The sequence below is a fragment of the Oryzias latipes genome, chromosome 13, assembly GCF_002234675.1.
Source record: "Oryzias latipes chromosome 13, ASM223467v1".
Lineage (NCBI taxonomy): Eukaryota > Metazoa > Chordata > Actinopteri > Beloniformes > Adrianichthyidae > Oryzias > Oryzias latipes.
Genome location: NC_019871.2, coordinates 22,637,033 through 22,656,854, shown reverse-complemented (window position 1 = coordinate 22,656,854; position 19,822 = coordinate 22,637,033). Strand labels below are relative to the sequence as shown.

The following is a 19,822-nucleotide window of genomic DNA, read 5'->3' as shown; positions in this document are numbered from 1 at the left end:
CAAAGCAGTAATCAAATCAAAAGGTAGCTACTTTGAAGGACCTACAATATGACATATTTTCAGTTGTTTCACACTTTTGTGTTATGTATATAAATCCACATGTGTTAATTCAGTTTTGATGCCTTCAGTGTGAATCCACAATTTTCAGTCATGAAAATGAAGAAAAGTCTTTGAATGAGAAGGTGTGTCCAAACCTTTGGTCTGTACTGTATATACTGTACTGTACTCTGTGTATAGATAGATAGATAGATAGATAGATAGATAGATAGATAGATAGATAGATAGATAGATAGATAGATAGATAGATAGATAGATAGATAGATAGATAGATAGATAGATAGATGACTTTATTAATCCCACAATGGGGAAATTTCATTTCTGTATATATATATGTATCTATGTATCTATGTATGTATATATATATATATATATATATATATATATATATATATATATATATATATATATATATATATATATATATATATACACACACACACTGAGATCCTCACAAAAAACTAATGTTTGTGTGAGATCCTGCTGCGATCCCCCAGGTAGCCACCAGAGGGAGTAATATGGCCAAGAAGAAGAGATGATGGGAGGAGAGACCGTGTGCTAATAACGCAAGTGCTGTGGTTTCTGTAACAATTGCAGGCCTAAATACCTCTTTGGTTCTAGACTTGAATCAAATGCACTGACATAGAGTAAGAAAATCTGCTTCAAAGATCACATTTCGCATGAAACCTGAGCAAGAAGGCAACTGTAACACAAGACAAAGGTAAGGATTTTATATTGTTTTATTTATTGTGTTTGCAGACACTTTGATGCATCAAGAAACAACTAATGTAGGGGGAAAAAAGCAGGCTGTTTATTACTAGAAAATAACACCATGTCTCAACCTGAGTCAGAAAACTGTTTATTAAAATGCACACGCACATATGTATGGGTCTGTTCTTAATGTTCTTTGACTCAGCTGTACGGATCTCACAGTGCCTTGAACTCTTATCACTTTTGGGTTCCATGCCCTATTATTAGCCTCCCACGCCACCGTCTCAGCTGAGTCTGGAAGGAAAAATATTCATTACGTAACAATAAAGGATCTGTCTCCCAGACCCACTTCCTGAATACCAAAGCAGCGTCAAGGCCTCATACTGAGGCAGAACGGAAGCCTCGTCCGTTTGTTCACTGGGGCCATGCAGATCCACGCTCACGCGTCTCCCACCCCTCCTTCTCAACACCTCTTTGTGGGTCAGTGATGCAGCAGGAATGACGCAGCCATGGCGGTAGCCTACAGAGGGCAACTTGGCACCGGGGGGTGGGAGCGCTCGTCTCCCAGAACCACAGCCCAGCAACAGAAGTGACAGGGGAGGGAGGTAAAGGCCCAACCTAGGCTGGAGGAGGAACGTTAGCCGGATGAGCGCTCTCTTCTCCTGAACAAACAACAGAGATTTCCACTGCGACACAGGCGGGCCTGGCTGGACCTTCTGCACAGAGGCCCTTTGGTATGTGTGTCTGCTTCCTATGGCTGCAAAAGGTGCTATCAGGGATGATAGAGTTAGTGTGCTTTGCTACAAGGCCTTCTCTGCCTCGTCATGCTCCCTCTGCCTCCCTACTGAGGAATGTCCCCACAGGCCGTAGCAGAGACCACAGGAGATCACTGAGGTCTGTTTACTTCATCTTCTGGTTCTGCAAATGTCCCGCTTGTGACATAAATGTTATGATCATCCAAACCCGCTTTGTGCAGCGGAGGGTCACAGGGGTTGCTGATGCTTATCCAAGTTACTTGTAAGGCGAAGGACAGGTCACTGATTTATTGCAGCGTCACTTGTTATTTATCTTTTGATTTTCAAAGCGTTCCAGTGGTCTTTTTGATGATTTTGTTTTGAGCCCAAATCAAACAAACCTGTGTCGGCTTCTAGGACGTAGTTTCTGTAGAGCGGCAGGAGTTCATTAGATATTCACCTTTGAGTTGTGGGCGGGACCGCTGGCGCAGAACTAACCATTTCCCCTCCCCGTTACCGAGAGTTCTCCGTTTCCACTCTCTCTCGCTAGCTTAAAGCCCCTCACAGCCCTAACCTAACATTACCGATGCAACAAAAACGGCGAGCAACAGCGGCGCTACAGCTTTGATCCAGATTCCAACTCAGACGAGACCCACTAGAGATCTTTCCTGCCCACGGCTGGAATTGCCCACAGCTCCCACAGAAAAGGAGTTACAACAATTCAGGGATTGTTAAAGAATAAAGGCATATTAGAAAATGTCACACATAGAAACAAAGGGAGATTTCATTTCTGAGAATCCCAAAATGCTGTGTGGAAGTTGGAGTCCTTGACATAACTGAATCAGAGGAGGAGAGCAGTGTTGGTTTAGCATTTCCTCAACATTGAGCTTCAGATGCCCTCAGAGGCTCCTGGCTGCTCTTTGCAGTCAACTTCTTCTCGGTCTTTCTGCACGAGTGTTGGGGACCACAATTTTCATCTTTTTTTGTTGTTTTTTGTTGTGCTACTTTTACAGTTTCCACACATCCGTTGTCACATGATCGATCTGGGGGGGGGGGACTTTTTTTTGTGTGTCTATATCGATAAATGTGAGAAAGAAATGAAACGTGGCGTTTGCTGCTGATGGGAAAGTCAAGCTTTTGGTCAAAGCTGGAGAAGTCATTTCCTGGCGAACAGGAAAGCGTCTGCGGCCGTCCTGATGATGATGAGACCTTGGCTGACTCAGAATTTGATCTCATAAAGGAAGCGGCAGAGGCTGGGTGGTGTTCAGTCACAGATGGAAGAACAAAGGAGTTGGCAGACTCCTGAACAGGACTAAGTTGCTGTGAAGGGGTAAATGTTGAAACTTCATACAAATTCTTCTGAAAAAAATGAATGAAATCTTTAATGACTTAACAAAAATAGGCATAAACAGCAAATTCTCCCAGTAGCCTTTGCATTAAATGTGTAAATTTAATCAATTTTGGACTTATTGCTGTTGCTATGTTTAAAGAAACCCGTTTTGTAGCAGATTTGGTGACTTTTTAAAAGCTTAATATTTGAAGTAAACGCGTTTTGTGCAGAAACGCAACGACGAGTTTAAGTTTCATTCTAGAATAAAGGAAGGAGCACTTCTAAAAGTGTGATTTCAACCAAGAAATGGTTTCTTTAGATGAGTCAGAGGTTAGAGGTCTACTTGCAGACGGAATCCCCCTTGATGCTAAATATTAACTCTTGACTCATTGCATTTTTAGTTTTGTGCTGTTTCGCTCTCGATGCATCCGCTTTTTTATAAGAACAGAAGAAGAAAAAAAGAACAACAAATAAATTTACAGCAGAAACCGTTTTTGCTGAATTGTGAAGATGTGTTCCGTTCCGGTTTCTATTTAGCAGAGCTTTGTGAAGAGGTGTAACCCATTGAACTTATTTTTGTTCCAACTTAAGACTGTGATGCTCTAAGATCAGCAGATGGAACTATTAAAAAAAAACACACATTTCCTTTTTTACCTAATAGATTGTAAAAAGCCGCCATCGACTTCTAAAGACCCACTCCAATCAAAAGTGGTGTTTTTTTTTTTTTACATGTTCTTGTGGCATTTTCCTCATGATGGAGGACATATAATAAGACAACTAAGCTCAAAATTGCATTTCTGAGTATTTATTTATTCAAATCGTTGCGAATGAGAAGCAGATGGAAAACTGTCGTTTTTTAAATAAAAGCTTATTTTGGAGCTCCCTGCTCCGTCTGATGCAATCTGATGCAACCGTTTGCAGAAGATTTTTTTACAGACTGTAATTTTATTTAATTGTAACTTTTTTAGACATTCAAGATATTTTGAAGTTGTTTTCCCTTCTCTTTGCGCTACACCAGTGGTGTCCAAATTCTTTACAGAGGACCAGATTTGATGAGGTGAAAATGTTTGACAGCTAACTATTTGGCCTGCTATTTTTTCAGCTATTTGAACCGCATTAAATGCAAATGAACTATTTAATGAACATTTTATTGCTGTGGTATACTTATAATTTCTTCACATCGAAAATAAACGCATCTAAAGACGTTTTTACCAAAATGATTTGTCAATCTTTTGCAGCGTTCATCCCAGTTAGCTTGTCATAGTTAACATGTTTTGTCTGCTCTTTACATTGAACTCTATGAAATCAGACACAGTCTCTTGGCATATTAGGCAGACACGGTTGGTTCATATTTCACTGAAACAAAAAGCACAATTTTCCTTTTTCCTGGAAACCGTGGCCCTCACTGTTCACTTGTCTTTTTCATTTACAGTTGATATCGTTGATTTTACAAAAGGAGCCCATGGGCCGGTGGAAATTTAAACGCCGGCCGGACATCCCTGCTCTATACCTTTCCAAGCTTTTCTCAAAATCAGTACAGTTATCTGTCTGATTAGAGCTAGGATCTACGAATAAGGAAATTATTTTTAAAATCAGTGAAATTTCTTTTGGATCTAAACTCTTAACAATGGAAAAACTTGATTTAAGACTCAAAAAAACTCAAATTCTTATTTTTGGTTCAGTTTTAAGAATGTTATTATAAAGTTCAATAAAGTTAAATTGCCATTGATTGGCATTATGTTAATGACAAAAAATTAGATTTATGTTAAGTGCTAGTTTCAGATTTGGGTTGTTTCTCCTTTTGTTCACATTTTGTTCTAAAATGACTCATTTCCACTTAGTATTGCACTAGTTTTTTTGTCGCTATAATCAAAATGCACTACTTATAGGTACGTAAACACTCCAAAAATTCAAACCATTTGCATAGAACTAGCAAAAACCTTGTTATGGGCTGTTTAACATTCAGTTTGAAGTAATTCTATCTCAAAGTGAGCTTTTTAGTTTATTTTTCCTTTTTTGAATGCTAATGTGGAACTCCTTGTTTCTTATAGTAAGATTTCTTGTTATGTAAAAACGATTTACTGCGAAGACAAATCATTTGACTACTTTCTAGTGATTTTCTTCTAAATGTTAGTCTGCTTTATCTAATTTTAGGGTCCCTCTTTACTGCAAAAACACGCCGCCTTAAAATAAGTCATAAAATAGTTTTAAATGTGAAAATTTTCCTTTAAATAAGTGTTGCTATTTAAAGACTTTCTTAATACGAATATTTTTTCTTGCAACACAGAAAATAGGACATTTTTTTCTTGAAACAAAGGTCTTTTTATTTTCTCAGGTTTGCGTTTTTGTAGTGTAGTTAGTCTGGGTAAAAATCCTCTGCAGTCATCTTTTGTAAACAGTCGCTTCTGTCCTCCGAGGCTTTGGAGCGTTTAGCTTCCTCCCCCCTCCCCCCCGTCTGCAGTGCTGACGCATCTGCTGTTTTTGCATCAATCAGCAGCAGCAGCAGCCTCCACGTTGGTCCACCTCTGAATCCCTGCTGGGAGCACACAGCTTACGTTGGTTTCCCCCGCCACAAAAAAAAAAAAGCCTGTCTGAACATCTGTCCCGCATGCCGTGGCTGCGCAGTGCAGCGGGGGACGCCTCTCGTCTGCTTCCACGTTATCTAACCACTCTGACTGAATAAGCATGGTGCGGCTGCACAGTCAGAGGCTGTGCGCGCCAGCTGGAAGCAGACGGCGTCGTTTTTGTGTGGAGGATGTATGTTCCTCCTAAGAGTGCTGCCGGCTTTTGAACGTTGCTAAATGGTTTCCCTGCTACGGTCCACATGCACTGAAGGAGACCGACTCCCGGCACAGACCAGAATGCAGCCGTGGAGTCCAGACCGGAGCTGATGTGGCGCCCTGCAACCCTCGGCTCTCCCTTCGGTCCTCCACCCAGCTTAGAAAAAGTTGCCGTTTCCTGCTCAGTGGCTCCCGAACAAACGCGCCCATGAGCCCCGTTTTCACCCACGCGTGCTCCACTTTAGCGGCATAAGCTGCGAGTTATCCCCCTGGAAGAGGCACAGCCGGGACATTGGCTGCACGGATGGAGGCGAAAGGACGTAGATGCTGGAGTCATCTGCACGCTGAGAGGGAGGGAGAGGAAGAAAGACGTCAGAAACAGCTCTGCTCCTGACAACACGGCTGTTCAGCCACCATCATAGGGGGAAAATACTTTCGCTTTGCTCTCCTCAAACTGGTTTGGGTTTTTTTAATGAGAAGCTTGGTAAACATGAGGCTGTAGGGAAGGGAATTCTGCATGAACACGGCTTCCTGCTCGCCGCCTCTCACTTTTCTGATTGACTAAGGTATGTTTTGCATGTTTACACTCAATTTCAGAGTAGTTCTGCGGAAGTCTGCTTTGCAGAGGTGCCTACAGACGACTGACAGTTCGCTCTTTGTTTCTCGGAGTGCTGCACCGTCATTTCTCAGTTTGTGGTTTCGCCTGTGGGGATTTCGACTTTTCACTAAAAGAGTATTATTAACTTTGACTTTGATCGTAACCTGGGTGGAGGTGTGGCGGCCCCAAAAGCGGCGGCGACAACGTCCCAATTTTCTCGTCGGTAAAAATGGACACAAAATGAATATAGTTCAGTTAAAAAATCAGCTGGTAGAGAGGTTAATACTACAGAATCAAACTCTTTGAAATCCACCCGCACTTTCGACGACACGTTTCTGATAACAAAGTGCTGTTTTTTGTTTTTTTTAGAAAAACAGGTGTTAAGTTGAAGACAAAGGTGAGGCCCGATTGATGCAGGTTCCCTTCATCCAGGTCAGTGTGCATGTGAGGGTGAGGGAAGCCGCTCGATCGCCAGCCAGCTGAATCCCAATAAGTGCTGCGCCATAGCATGTTGCCATGACAACGGAGGCCTGTCTGAGGCAGAAGGCAGCAGGGCGGTTGTTTCATCCGATTGTGAGGCTTTCCAGAACGGCGGCCATCTTGTATTTGTTGCACAGTCACAAAAGTGAAAAACAAATGTCCAAATATATATATATATATATATATATATATATTTTAAAAAGGGGCCAATGGATGACCGTATATCATCAAAAAATGGCTAACCAAAGTCTATCCTGTCGAGGAAAAATATATCCAGAATCGGAAACGGTTCTAAATACCAGTTATTCCTGGTCATTTAAAGAGCAGAAACACATTTTCACAAAATAAAAACGGAGTGACCTCCAGATTATTTAACCGAATCCTCTTTTGCACAAGAACCTTCCTGCAGCTCAGACAAACCATGTGAAATCTCAGTGCAGGTGAGCTGAATCACCAGACTGACGTGAGACTTCCAGCTGCCGGCGCTCAGACATCAGCGAGGCGGCGTGGGCTCAGGTGGCAGTGATAGGAGCGGGGTCACCCTCACAGCATCATGCTGAGTGAAATCCCTCTGCAGACACTGCCGCTCAAAGACCAGCTGAACTCCCGATAGGTCGACATCTGCGACGGACCAGAAATCTAGGCCTTTCAGTCTGGACCGCCTCAAACCTGAAATATCCCTGCGTTTTTGGGATTTCTTTGTGTTTTCATTAAGTCATTTAACTTTCTTTGGCCAAAATACCACATGAATAAGGTAAACTAATCCCTTCTTTCATTTCTGTGATAGTCTGATGGTGTGCTCTGAGTCACCTTCTCGCTGAACTATTCAGATTACACACTTTAAATAAACATCTGAGGTGAGCTGACGTACGCATGCGTTGGAGGGCTATGGCCTACAAATAAAACCTCAGATATGTTCACAAAGAAAGGATTTTCCGATTTCCTTTTTATAGTAAAACAAAAATTCTTTAATTTTGACATCTCCTTTAGGAGTTGACCTGCAACTAAATACAATCACTGCTTGTAAAACGGCGTGTTTTGTGAGCTGCTGCTGGCTTCAGTATTTTGTAGTGAGAAGCCTTTTCTGACCGACGGTTATAGTTGTGGAAGCTTCAAACAGATTTTGTTGCTCCAAGTCACCCAAAAACAAGCCAGTTCCATAGTACTGAAGAAAAAGTTCCTTTTCACACCTAAAACCCACGGCGAGGCCTCCTTTCAGCACCGTGGGCCTCGCCTGTGGAACAGCCTGCCTGAGGACGTGAGGGCGTCAGCCACTGTGGAGGTTTTTAAGAAAAAACTTAAAACACATCATTTTAGAAAAGCTTTTACATAGTTTTTACTTGTCCATATGTTTTTATTTTATTTTATAAAATTTTAACAACTAATTTGATTTGTTTTGATTTTAATGGTGGGATATGTATGTGTTGGGTTTTGTGTGTTTTATTAATTCATTTATTTTTTATTATTATTTGTATTATTTTTACTATGTTTATTATTTTAACTACTATATTTTTATCTTATTTTTATCTTTTATTCTTTCTCTGGGAGGCACTTTGAGATGCTCTGTAGCATGAAAAGCGATTTATAAATAAAGTTGAAGTTTAATTTGAATTTTTTGGTCAGCGCCAGTTGCCATTTTAACATCAGTCTGTCGTGACAGACGAGCGGGCTGACCTTTTCTCCAAACAACAGAACCCAAGAGAGCAGCGTGCAAGTGAAAAAAAAAATCCTAATTTCCCCCCCAAAAAAATATGCCTAAACAGCAAATTTGAATTAATCAATAAAAATCGATTTATCGCCCAGCTTTAATGCAGAGGAATGAATGCTAAGAAGCCGCCTAAATGTCATTCTGTTCATTGTATGTTCTGTAATGAATTAGAGTCACACCTGAAGGTTAAGGCTGCCTTCATGCTTTTCTTTATGACTGTGAGTATAAAAGCATCACATCAGAGGCGGCCTTTTCTCTCATCATGATACTACCACCGCGCCGAGAGGAAAACTTATTGTTTTTTATATTAAGATTGAGATAATTGTGAGATGTTACTGCCAAAAAAAAAAAACTCCACATGGAAAGTAACTGGACTAACAAAAAAAAAAGCAGCCGTGGATCACCTTCACTTTATTCCATTTCATGCTCATGTGCAGCCCGTTAAGAATTTAACAATGATGAATTTAACAAAAAATAAAACAGAGAAATTAGACTTTTATCTATATTTCTGTGGAAATGTTCTCAACACAATGTCTAAATAAGTGATATACAGTATGTTGCGTTTACAGAAACACAGAAGAGTCTACATTTTTATAAAAACAAAAATATTATTTTAATTTTAAATTTGTAAATTTTTGTTAAATGTTTTTGTTTTTAATTTAAGACAAAAATGTTGCAAAGGTATTTATTGTAAGAAGCTGCTCAGCATGATGTCCTATGTTGCACAGACTGGTCTGTAAGAATTATGCTGCCATCTAGTGTTAGAAAGGAGGAAGCAGGACTTCCATCATAGTAACCTTCTAGGCCTCAATAAAAAGCCACCTTCTCTGTTTTGAAGTAATCTGGACTAACTATGATCTTGGCTTTTTTCCAGATGACTGCGGTCCCCTCGTTTATCCGGACCTGATGGACAGCGCGCACCCTTTCGCCGTGCTAAACAAGCTCAATGAGCAGCGCTCACAAGGCCTCTTCTGTGACGTAACCATTGTGGTGGAGGATGTCAAGTTTCGAGCCCACAAGAACATTCTGGCGGCCTGCAGCAGGTATTTCAGGAATGCTCTGACGACCCCAGACCCGTGGACCTCTGGCCAAGTCCTGGAGCTTTTGGACCTTAAATCAGAGGTGTTTGCCAACATCCTCAACTTCATATACTGCTCAAAGGCGGCCTCAGATGGCGCAGAAGACAGAAGGGGACTCACGGCAGCTGGCAAAAGACTGGGCATTCCATTTCTGGAAATGCTTGCAGAAGAGGAGAAGCAGGATGAATGTGATAAATCCACAAACATGTTTAAAAAAAGAAAGAAGGACCTCGTAAGAGCAGACGAGGTAGACGGCAGCAGAGGGCCTCGCATCACCAATGCCTTTTCTATCACGGAAGAGTGCCCCACCAACAACCCTTTCACCCCTCTGGTTGAAGCCAACAGCGAGAGGCAGTCTCCAGATTTGACCCAACACCCTTCAAGCTCCACGTCCTGCCCTAACGGGACCGGCGAGACGACCCACACGCTGTCGGAGCACTCGTATGCAGTAAACAAATCCACTGAAGGCAAAGAAAGCAGTCAGTCGGACAGCAAGAAGGCCTGCAAGCCAGCCATGACGCAGCCAAAAAACCTCATTTACAAGAACGCCGGGCCGCTTAAAAAGCGCCACAGGCTGAGGGGCGTTTTAGGGAAAAGTGTGTTCCCAGCAGAAGCAGAAGTGGAAACGCCAAACACAATAACACCTGTGTTAACGGACTCTGCTGCAAGCGTCCCCGTGTTGACGCCGCCTTCCCTCTATTCAGAGGCAGAGGCGGAGGAGCAAATGAACTCGGGAGCGCCAGCAGCTGCTGACAGCCCCCATAAGGAGTTGGGCCCACCACCCCTCTCTCCTCACACAGAGGACAGCATTTTGATCTACAGCTGCGAGCACTGTCCAGAGATATTCTCTAACAAAGCTCTTCTCATCCTTCACTCAGAGGTGCATAAAAAGCGTTTTGTAAGTCATTTGTTTTGCAAATTTTGTCACAGAAAGTTCATACACCTCAAACGGCTACGCAACCACGAGCAGGGCTGTCCAAAGGCGGCAAGAGGCCCATCCATGGGAGATGTCAGGAAAATACCAAAAGAGACCGACCGCCTTCCAGAAGACACAGAAGAAAATAAAGCAGAAGACGTAGTGACATCACTCTCCCCAGCTGGCCTGTCCAGCCCTCCCACTCCAGAGTCCATTCCAATGTACCAAACACACGGTGAAAAGACAGTGAAGCCAAGCAGCAGTCAGAGGAAATATAACTGCAGCGTGTGCAAACGCGTCTATGTCACCTTGTCGAGCTTGAAACGCCATGAAAACGTGCACTCCTGGAGGAGGGCCTACCCATGTCATTACTGCAATAAAGTCTTTGCTCTGGCAGAGTACCGAACTAAGCATGAAATCTGGCACACAGGTGAACGGCGCTATCAGTGCATTTTCTGTCTGGAGACCTTCATGACGTATTACATCTTGAAGAACCATCAGAAGTCCTTTCATGGCATTGATCCAAGTCTGGCAGTTAAGAAGAAATCAGCCAACGGCGGGCTGAAGGGGAGCGTTTACCCCATAAAGCTCTACAGGCTTCTGCCCATGAAGTTCAGAAAAAGACAGTACAAGACGTACAGTCAGACCTACTCTGAGAGTCTAGAAGGAAGTGAGCCGTCTTCTCTGAGCAGCAGTTCTCTCATATCGCCATTTGACGATAATGGTCTGGTGGGCCTTCCCGACGCAAGTTCGATCCCTTTGACATTCATGGCCACAACAAAGATGGTCTCCCCGGTCATGCCTCGTATCAGCTATGACAAGCCACTTGATGTGGACCAAAGTCTGAACGTTGAGTTGGAGAGTCAATGTGGTCCAAGGAATGAAGAAAGTAGAGATGAGCCTTTTCAAAGCAGGAGCGCCATTTTTTCCGTGCAGCCAAACTTGAATTTTGCTGCAGATTATACCGATGACTCACAAGTGGTGTTAAACCCAGAGCGCGTCAATAATAACGTGTCGTTCTTAAGCTCCATGAGCACCGTTAAAAAGTTAGGCGAACTATCTGCTTCTGCAAAGAGAGTTGAGGACATGACCAAGAAAATCCTTCAGTCAAGCACGGAGAATCGGTTTGGGGCAAAAACAGAGACGTACATCGCCAAGCCTGCATGTCAGGGTGCATCGGTTGACAGTAACACGCTGCCTCTCTGCCAGATTACGGTAAAAATAGGCAATGAGGCCATCATCCGACGCCAAATCAAAGGTTCTAAACTCTTCCCCAGAAAGAAAAGGAGGATCCGAGATCTGAATGGTGGCCAAATCCTCAATCAATCTCCTCAGAGAAGAGAAAAATCAGAAAGTCAGAGACTCCGATATAGACCAGATGCTACTGCCACAGAAACCAACATGTTTGAAGACACCAACGACTGCGACACAGCTGATGAGCTCTGGCGTCCGTATTACTCATACAAAGCGAAGAAAAAGATCAAAAAGCTCCGATACAAGCACAGAAAAGCTTTGTTTCATCTTCATCCCGAGCCGTGTGTGGACAGAACGGCTGGCAGTGAGGCTCACGTCGACCGGACGACTACAGGACCCAAACAGAACCCAAGCAACAGCAGCCCCAGAGCCACTTACACCTGTGACATATGTGATAGCTCTTTCATCACAGAGACCGGTCTGAGAGCTCACGTGATTGGCTCTCACCCTTATTTCTGCAAGACCTGTGGTAAGCAAGGCCCTCCAGGTGAGGCACCTGCAGCCGCTGATTACATCTGCAACAGCTGCATGGAAGATGGTTCCTGCTTCGGTAACACACCTCGGAGTCCCAACCCAGAGAAGAAATACCGCTGCTCCTTTTGTCCGCAGCGGTTTCTGTACCTGGCCACTAAGAGGAGCCACGAGAAAAAACACCAGGAGACAAAGGGGTGTGGGTTTAACACATGCATGCCTTGCTCTACATTCTCAGCACATGAGGGTGAGGATAGTAAGCGAGATGCCATCAAAACAGAGGACAGCGATAATCAGGGAGGCACTGACATAAAAAGTGAAAGCATGGAAGGAGAGGACTTCTCGTGTAGCAAAAGTACGCCTAAAAGAGAGGACACTACAGACCTCTCGCATTCGGTCCTCTACGAAGATGTGTCAAAGCCCACTACTAGGAGGCCAGCTTCCCCGCACGCCAATTCCATGTTCTCCCTCACCTCACCAAAGGTCAAACATGAAGTGGCCAAAAAGTGGATGGACGAGCAGCAGTCTTTGCATCTACTGTCAAAAAGACAACCTTTCGATAAAGACGGCGAAACCAACAAAAACATCCCAGTGAGACCGGGAAAAAATGGCCACGGTGACCACGATAAGTCCAACAAGATGCTCAGAAGGAGCGACACTGTAGCTACACCCACCACGCTACTGAACACAGACAAATGGGTGTGCAAAGAGGAGCCCCTGTATTAGATGTACAGACAGACCTCTCATGTGGTTTGGAAACTGAAAATCTGCCTATTCAAACCTTAATATGAGAGTCATACATGTAAACAGAATGACATTTCTTCCTGAACCCAGAGACCCAGGCTTTGTCTGAATTCCCTCACTGCTTGGTGCATTATATAGGACGATCGCCGTTTTGTTTTGGGATGTCTGAATATTTCATTTCAAAATCTGGTGCACTGGAAACTTTCTAGAAGTCTCTAGATAGATACTTACTAGATTGGTGAACATAGACCACAAAACGTTGCGTTTGAACTATTTGTCATTTGAAAATAATTTACTTGCATTTATTATTTATAAATCATCCATGTTTTCATTGTCAGAATACAGTGGATTCATGCACAGTCTTTGTAAATTGTCTATATGTACTGTATTTTTCGGAGTATAACTTTTTTTACATAATTTGGTCAAGGGGCAAACTTATATGTGATTTTTCAAAATTATATATAGCGCTTTTCTACTTACACCAACGCCTTTAGAGTCACAGACCCATTCACCAAGTCATACACACACATTCACACACTGGTGGCAGTTCCGCTTGCCGAACACTGGCGCCAACCTCCCACCAGAGGCAAGGTGGGGTTCAGTGTCTTGCCCAAGGACACTTTGACTCGTGGACAAGCCGGGAATCGAACCTGCAATATTACGATCATGGGACGACCGCCCTATCGCTGCACCATTGCCGCTAGAGGGCGCAGTACGTTTGTGTATCAGTATTTGCTACTGACAGGAACCAAGAAGAAGCGCCGCCTAGTAGCCGGGCTTGGCGGAATTATTTCAAAGTGAGACAGAAGATATAGAATTGACCAGATTTAGTGATATTGATAAATTTATTTCAAGTATTGTAGTCAAAACAATAAAAAAACTCATTGCAGAAATGATGAAATGCATAGATTAAACAAAAACAAAGACACAAGTCACATTTACTTAATTAAATATAGTGATCATTAACTAAAGTCAGGGCTCGTAGGGCTCGATTTATTGGTTGAAAAGGAGTGGGAAGAGGCGGTCTTATATAATCCCACCCCTACTAAGCATGTGCTCTTTGACATGGTTAACAAATGTTGCGCTAACATACTAGATTCCACCTATTTTTTATGACGCTAGGTAAGAACTGATGCATTAGGGTAGTGAAGGAAATAGATGGTGTTGCATTTGGCAATTAAGAAATAAAGTAGTGAGCATGAATCACATTAAAATCCAGGGCACTGGATAGTCCCACACTATATAGGGCTGGTCTTTATAGGGGTCAGGAAGTAGTGAGGGAATTCAGACAAAGCACCACAGACTATTTTTTGGATAAAATAACAAACGCTGATACAATCTCTTTTTCTTTTTTGTTCATTGTCTATGCATGTAAGGCAGAGCCACTGGCACGTGGAATTTTTTTAAATGCTGTGCAATATTATACGAGAATCTGCACTGTCAGATAAACTTCACTTTATGAGCAAAATCATCTTTGTCACATTTTTTAACCTCCAGCCCACTTCCCTGGACCTGATGTGTTGCACTTTTTAGGTAGACCCTTTTTCTTTAATACTTTGATATTTGGAAATTTTCATTTTAAGGACCAATGTTTAAACTTTTGAATAATTCACACCAAGATGACTCACTTTGTGTGTTATGAAAAAAATAACATGGGGAAATATTTGAATAAAAAATATTGACAGCATAAGCACTTGGTCTTCATCTCTGCGCACAATTCAATCCTCATGGCTCTGACACTCCAGCGTCACGTCGAACAACTGCAGAAACATGGTTTCTAAAGCACAACACGCCAAACAGAATGATTTAGCCAGCCATTCAAAGTCTGTCCAAGAACCATTTCCCTGATCGTCAGCCATATGTTGGTGATCTTCTCTTTGAGCTGCGGGGAAGCGGAGGCCTTCTGAAAAGTTCCCACATTCTTCCACATAAACTGTGATGAGCCTCAAGACAAGATTTCCAGATGTTTCCAAATTCCATGATACTTTCTAACGACGGTAAGCGCAAACGTGTGGTGCAACAAGATGGATCCCTGCGTTACAAAGAAAACCTTCAGAATAAATTAGACGCCAAAATCCATCGAGAGAAAGCTGTCCTTTTAAGGATCATCTGTAGGTAGTAGCTGTTTAAAGTTTCACCTGTCAGAATAGCTTTTAATCGCTTGATACGTCAGATAAATCAAGCCAGCATTTAAGAAAAACTAGGTTTTTACTAGTTTTTCTGTTGTAACAGATTCATTTTTAGATGATGATTTTAGTTTATTTGTCAAAGTTTGACCAATTTTTGCTAAATCCTACATCTGTGCTTTAGTTTATATCATGGCCTGATATAGGCATGGGCATGGGGGGGGGGGGGGGGGGCAACGACCCGCTAAATGTGATGACCCTCAAAAATCCCTACAATATATTATTATTATCAATACATTTATATTGTTGTTTATAATAGTTGAATTAGTACAAGGTTTAAAAAAGCTTCAGCTTCTGTCTAACTCCATTGCAAACATGTTTTTAATGACTGACTATAGTTATCAGTGAGTGTATGCATTTATCTATTGTTTTTATATGTTTGAGATATAATAAAACATTTTTTATAAAATTGCAACTGTTTATTTATTTTATTTCTATAGCCCAATATTACACCAATAGTCATCTCAATGGGCTTCATACCGATAATTGTATAAGAATATGAAATCAGTCATACAATATAATAGGTAACTAACTGCTAAACTGTAATGTCACTGTAATAATGCAAGAGCTTCATGATTTTCAGGTCTGTATCTGACAGTCACTGAGAATGAAGCATGCTTTTAGTCTTTATGGTTTACTGAAACTCTACCTGGGAAATTTTCTTGGACTGATTTGCACTTTATGCTGCAAAAAATATAGACATAAGTGTAAAAATAATTTTCAAGTAAATAAAAATTGAAATGAATACATTTAAAGTCCAATCAGTTTTTTTCTTTTTTTTAAAGCATTCGCAGTGGTCTTTTAACTACGATGATGCCGTTTTTAGCCTAAATCAAAACATCTGTGCCGTTTTCTAGGATGTAGGCACGGAGGAAGCCCACTTTGCGCATCCCATCTATTTACATGCTCTCCCCCAAACTCGCAACCCCTCACACTCCCAACCTAACATTACGGGTGTAACAAAAACGGCGAGCAGTATTGAAGCTATCCAGTTTAGAGCCAGATAACAGCTCAGACGAGGAAAACAAAGACATACATGGATCTATTTGTCTGCAAGCGGATGCATCAGAACAGTGACGTGCAGTCAGGAGAGGCAGGTGAGGCACAGCCTCACCTGTCATTATGGGAAGAAAAGAGAACAAATAAATTCAATTATTATATTTAATCAGTAAGTTGTGCTTTGCGGTCATTTTCCATTTAAATGTACCATTTTTGGGTGTTTTTTCTTTTCAAAATCGCTGAATTTCCGCATTTGCCGTTCAGATACTAAGTGACGTGCGATGAGGCACCAGCCCGCTGAGCCTCACCTTGGATTGCGCAATACCTATGCAGTCAGACGGTACTGCTGTCTCTCTGTATGTCGGTTCAATCACTTGTACTATATGAGCTGAGTTTAAATAATTTAGCAGATGTATATGATGCACAGTGCTTGTTTTTATAAATAACTGTATGTGAGGGACGTGTTTCTTGTGCTGAGCGCTAAACGACGGCGAAAAAGCCGCTGGGTGAGGCCAGCAGTTCTCGTGCCTCATGTTGCAGTTCTCGTGCCTCATGTTAGGGGGCGCCGGTGAGCCCTGAGATTATGACGCTAAAAAATACTAGAAGAAGTGATAGGAAGCGGCAACTCATTTTCTTCAGAAGGAGCGGCGTATGGACTTTATTTACAACTAAAGGTAAGACGATAATAACGTTTGTGCTTTTTTCTATGCTGCAGTTTGTATATGAAAAAAAACATGTTGAAATTATATTTTAAACAAAACGTTAACTGTTGTCAATCAAATGGTGAATAAGCTACTCAGTTATTTATACTCATGGTTCATATGTTTGTAAATCTGACTGATGACGTCAGTGCCTCACCAGCCATTAACCTCACCGCACGTCACTGCATCAGAATGGAGCAGAGTAGGGACCTTTTTGCTTGCCGTAGATTTTGTACGTCACACTTACAAGCTTTTACAAACTGCATTTTTCTTCTGCTCCAGATTCACAACGATTTGAATAAAGAAATACTCTGAAATGTGAGTTAAAGCTTAATTTTCTTTCTATATGTCCTCCATCAACAAAAATTGTCACAAGAACGCGTTAAAAACACCAAACGTTATTTTCATTTGTGTGGGTCTTTGAATCCATTCATTTGAGTAGTAAACCAGAAGTTTGGCAGCTTTTCCATTTTAAAATCAACTTTATGGGGGGGGGGGGGGGGTGTTTGCTCTGTAAAAAAAAAAAAAAGGTTTTGTTTTGTACGGTGATATTTAAATATAGAGGTAGATAATCCATACCTGATGTTTTCAGTCTATCATGTGCTGGAAACAGCTTATTATCAGGACTGGAGGACATGCCTCCAGAATGTCAGGAAGAAACCGGCAGCATCTAAAAAAAAAATGTAAAAGTATATTCATTGTTTTTGCCAAGAAGACCCAAAAAGAAAGTCAAGAAAATATAGAATATTCTAAGTAAAAATAGCCCCAACTGTTGTCACACAATACAAGAGATTTTACAATTAGTTCTATTAAAAAATAAATGTAAGGGCAAATAAATAAATAAAAACTATATCAAACACATGTTTAGCCAAAAACAAAGAAAACAAACATTATTAGCTGATTTTATGGTCAGCAAAATGTACATTTAATCTTTAGGCATTTTACTATTTTATTCTCTATTTTTAGTGTTTATTAATAATTAAAGGAGACAAAAAAGGTGGTATTTGCTCCTCAAAGTTCATGATCAGGTCTGTTCTGGCGTGTTAGCTCCAGTTTTAGACACGAACTGAACTGGTTCACTGGAAGTATCCCAGATTAGTTAGCTAAGCTAGATGTCCTTCTCTAAGTCTGGTTTCTCCCAAAGTGTGCCGTTGCATAAGAACTCCGACACCTTAAATCCCTTTTAACACTGCTCCACCTACACAGTTCCAGGCTGAGAAGCTCCTGAAGAGAGAAAACAAAAAAAACCTGAAGATTTCTCCAAATGTTTTCATTCTCGGGTTTGCACGAGAGCTGACGTGACGCGGTGTTGTTGGGGCTGGCTCTCCTCCGCTTTGCCTGCATTCATAAACGGATATGATGAACCAGCGCTGAATGCAGCGGAGCGGCAACAACAGACAGCCCTGACCATGGCGGAAGAAGACGACGCTAAGATCCGGATTTTACAGAGTCTGCGGGGGAAAATATGTAAGTGTGAAGCCGACGTGTCTCCCCCGACGGGAACGGGAGACTCCCAGACGGGCTTAGCGGCGAGGCTGGAGCCCTCGAGGGGCGCGGCGCTCTATCCTCAGGCGCGAGCGTGAAGGCAAAGACGGGCAGCTCATCTGCCCTCCCCGCTCTTCCGAACCCTAACTTAAGCTAGCGCGCTAGCAGGAGCTTCGACTCTGTTTTGTGAATGAATCCGCTCACCAGGCTGCCCAGCCTCCGCCAGCTTCGTCTCACCAAACCACCAACAAACACGCTGTTATTGTACGGCCATGCGAGATTCACCTTTATTTAAGAGAAAAGCTTCTCAGTGACTGAGCCATGTTAACGTTACAGAGGCTAGCTGCTATCATCAGCCTCTTCGGTCTAGCGTCACAAGCTAACCCATTCAGTTTTCGTGGTACTCACTGCAGGTGTAACACCAGAATCTGTGCCTGTTCAGTTTAATATTACCCAGTAGGTGTACTGCCGGAATCTGACCCATCAGATGTTATGTTACCCCATTCCGCTTCAGTGGACCCGCCATAGGTGTATTACAAGAATCTGTTACCTGTTCAATTTTCATGTTACTCAATGTAGGTGTACTGCCAGAATCTGTGACCCATTCTGTTTTAGTGTCACTTGCTGAAGGTGTACTACCAGAATCTGTGACCCATTCAACTTTAGTGTCATCCATATACGTGTACAGCCAGAATCGGTGACCATGACGTTATGATCCAAATACTAACGGAATATTAGTTGTATTTTTTATCAGCTAAATGCCCTTTTGCTGTGGATGGTAAATAGTGTGCTCATTAGATTTAGATAAATAAGGAAATTCTGATCAGGGAAATGTAATTAATTTGAATTTGTAGAGAATTTCTGTTTATGTTTGTTAGATACATCTGTATAACACTAACATCCATTTTTATTTATTTATTTATAAATGAGATAAATCACAGGTATAATGGGTTACTATTCTGTAAAACAGCTATATCTGTCATAAACGGTTGAAAATGAAAAGAGAAAAATGACAAAAGTCCAGTACCTGGAAATTTGTATACAGGATCAGATGATGCAAAGACGTTTCCTGTTATGTTTACATCCGGTTTTAAACTTTTAATACCTCATTAGAACTCCTCCTTTCCTGACATTATTTATTAAAAAACCTTTGAACAAAAGTCTCCTGCACTTACGGCTCCTAATTGCGTGTGCGGAACAATTTAATCAACGATTATATTAGAAATATTTCCAAATAAAAGCTAGACTCTGGAGTAAGTTCAAATAGGACCTATTTCATATTCAATATTGGTTCATGCAGTCATGGTTTTGCTCCGTAAAGTTTTGCCAGCTGCCAACATTTGGATGTTTCAAGTTCTACAAGCTGAACTGGTTCTTGTAAAGCAAAGGATGAGAATAAAAAGGGCATCATTCCGCTGGAGCAACCCCTCAGTGGACGGAGGGCAATCGGCACATCCTCACAGAAATATTTCATGACATGTCTGTTAAAGTTGATGCCTTTCCACATAGAAGGATGGACTCTTTTACTGCGCCAATGCGACTATGGATGTAGGCGAAAAAATGTTGGTACGTAAAGGGGCACAATAGAA

At 41.8% G+C, this 19,822-nt stretch overlaps 2 protein-coding genes and 1 long non-coding RNA gene across 5 annotated transcripts in view; 2 read left to right on the top strand and 1 right to left on the bottom strand.

The window, feature by feature from the left end:
* Positions 1-640: 640 nt before the first annotated feature.
* On the top strand, positions 641-13,366 carry zbtb38 (zinc finger and BTB domain containing 38). Of its 3 annotated transcripts, none has more exons than XM_011482800.3 (2): positions 641-778; positions 9,273-13,366. In XM_011482800.3, exon 2 carries the CDS (start codon positions 9,305-9,307, stop codon positions 12,842-12,844), a length of 3,540 nt encoding a protein of 1,179 aa, XP_011481102.1. In that variant the 5' UTR covers positions 641-778; positions 9,273-9,304; the 3' UTR covers positions 12,845-13,366. The 3 variants fall into 3 exon arrangements, with proteins under 3 accessions (XP_011481102.1, XP_011481104.1, XP_011481103.1); XM_011482802.3 differs by lacking the exon at positions 641-778 and adding an exon at positions 826-1,502; XM_011482801.3 differs by lacking the exon at positions 641-778 and adding an exon at positions 5,955-6,178 and having other exon boundaries at positions 9,273-13,354.
* Positions 5,131-18,422, bottom strand: LOC110016246. Its single transcript, XR_002291562.2, has 4 exons — positions 18,157-18,422; positions 17,951-18,086; positions 17,328-17,418; positions 5,131-5,956 (listed from the first exon to the last, which is right to left on the bottom strand). It is a non-coding gene; the product is annotated as an uncharacterized LOC110016246 (long non-coding RNA).
* Positions 18,114-19,822, top strand: part of rasa2 (RAS p21 protein activator 2) — a 42,730-nt gene continuing 41,021 nt past the window's right edge. The window contains exon 1 of the mRNA XM_023961781.1: positions 18,114-18,215. Coding sequence (XP_023817549.1) covers positions 18,158-18,215 — 58 coding nt within the window. The 5' untranslated portion in view covers positions 18,114-18,157. The remainder of the gene's footprint in view (positions 18,216-19,822) is intronic.

Coding starts and splice junctions, on each gene's coding strand:
- zbtb38 (XM_011482800.3), top strand. CDS start 9,305: ATGGACAGCGCGCACCCTTTCGCCGTGCTAAACAAGCTCAATGAGCAG.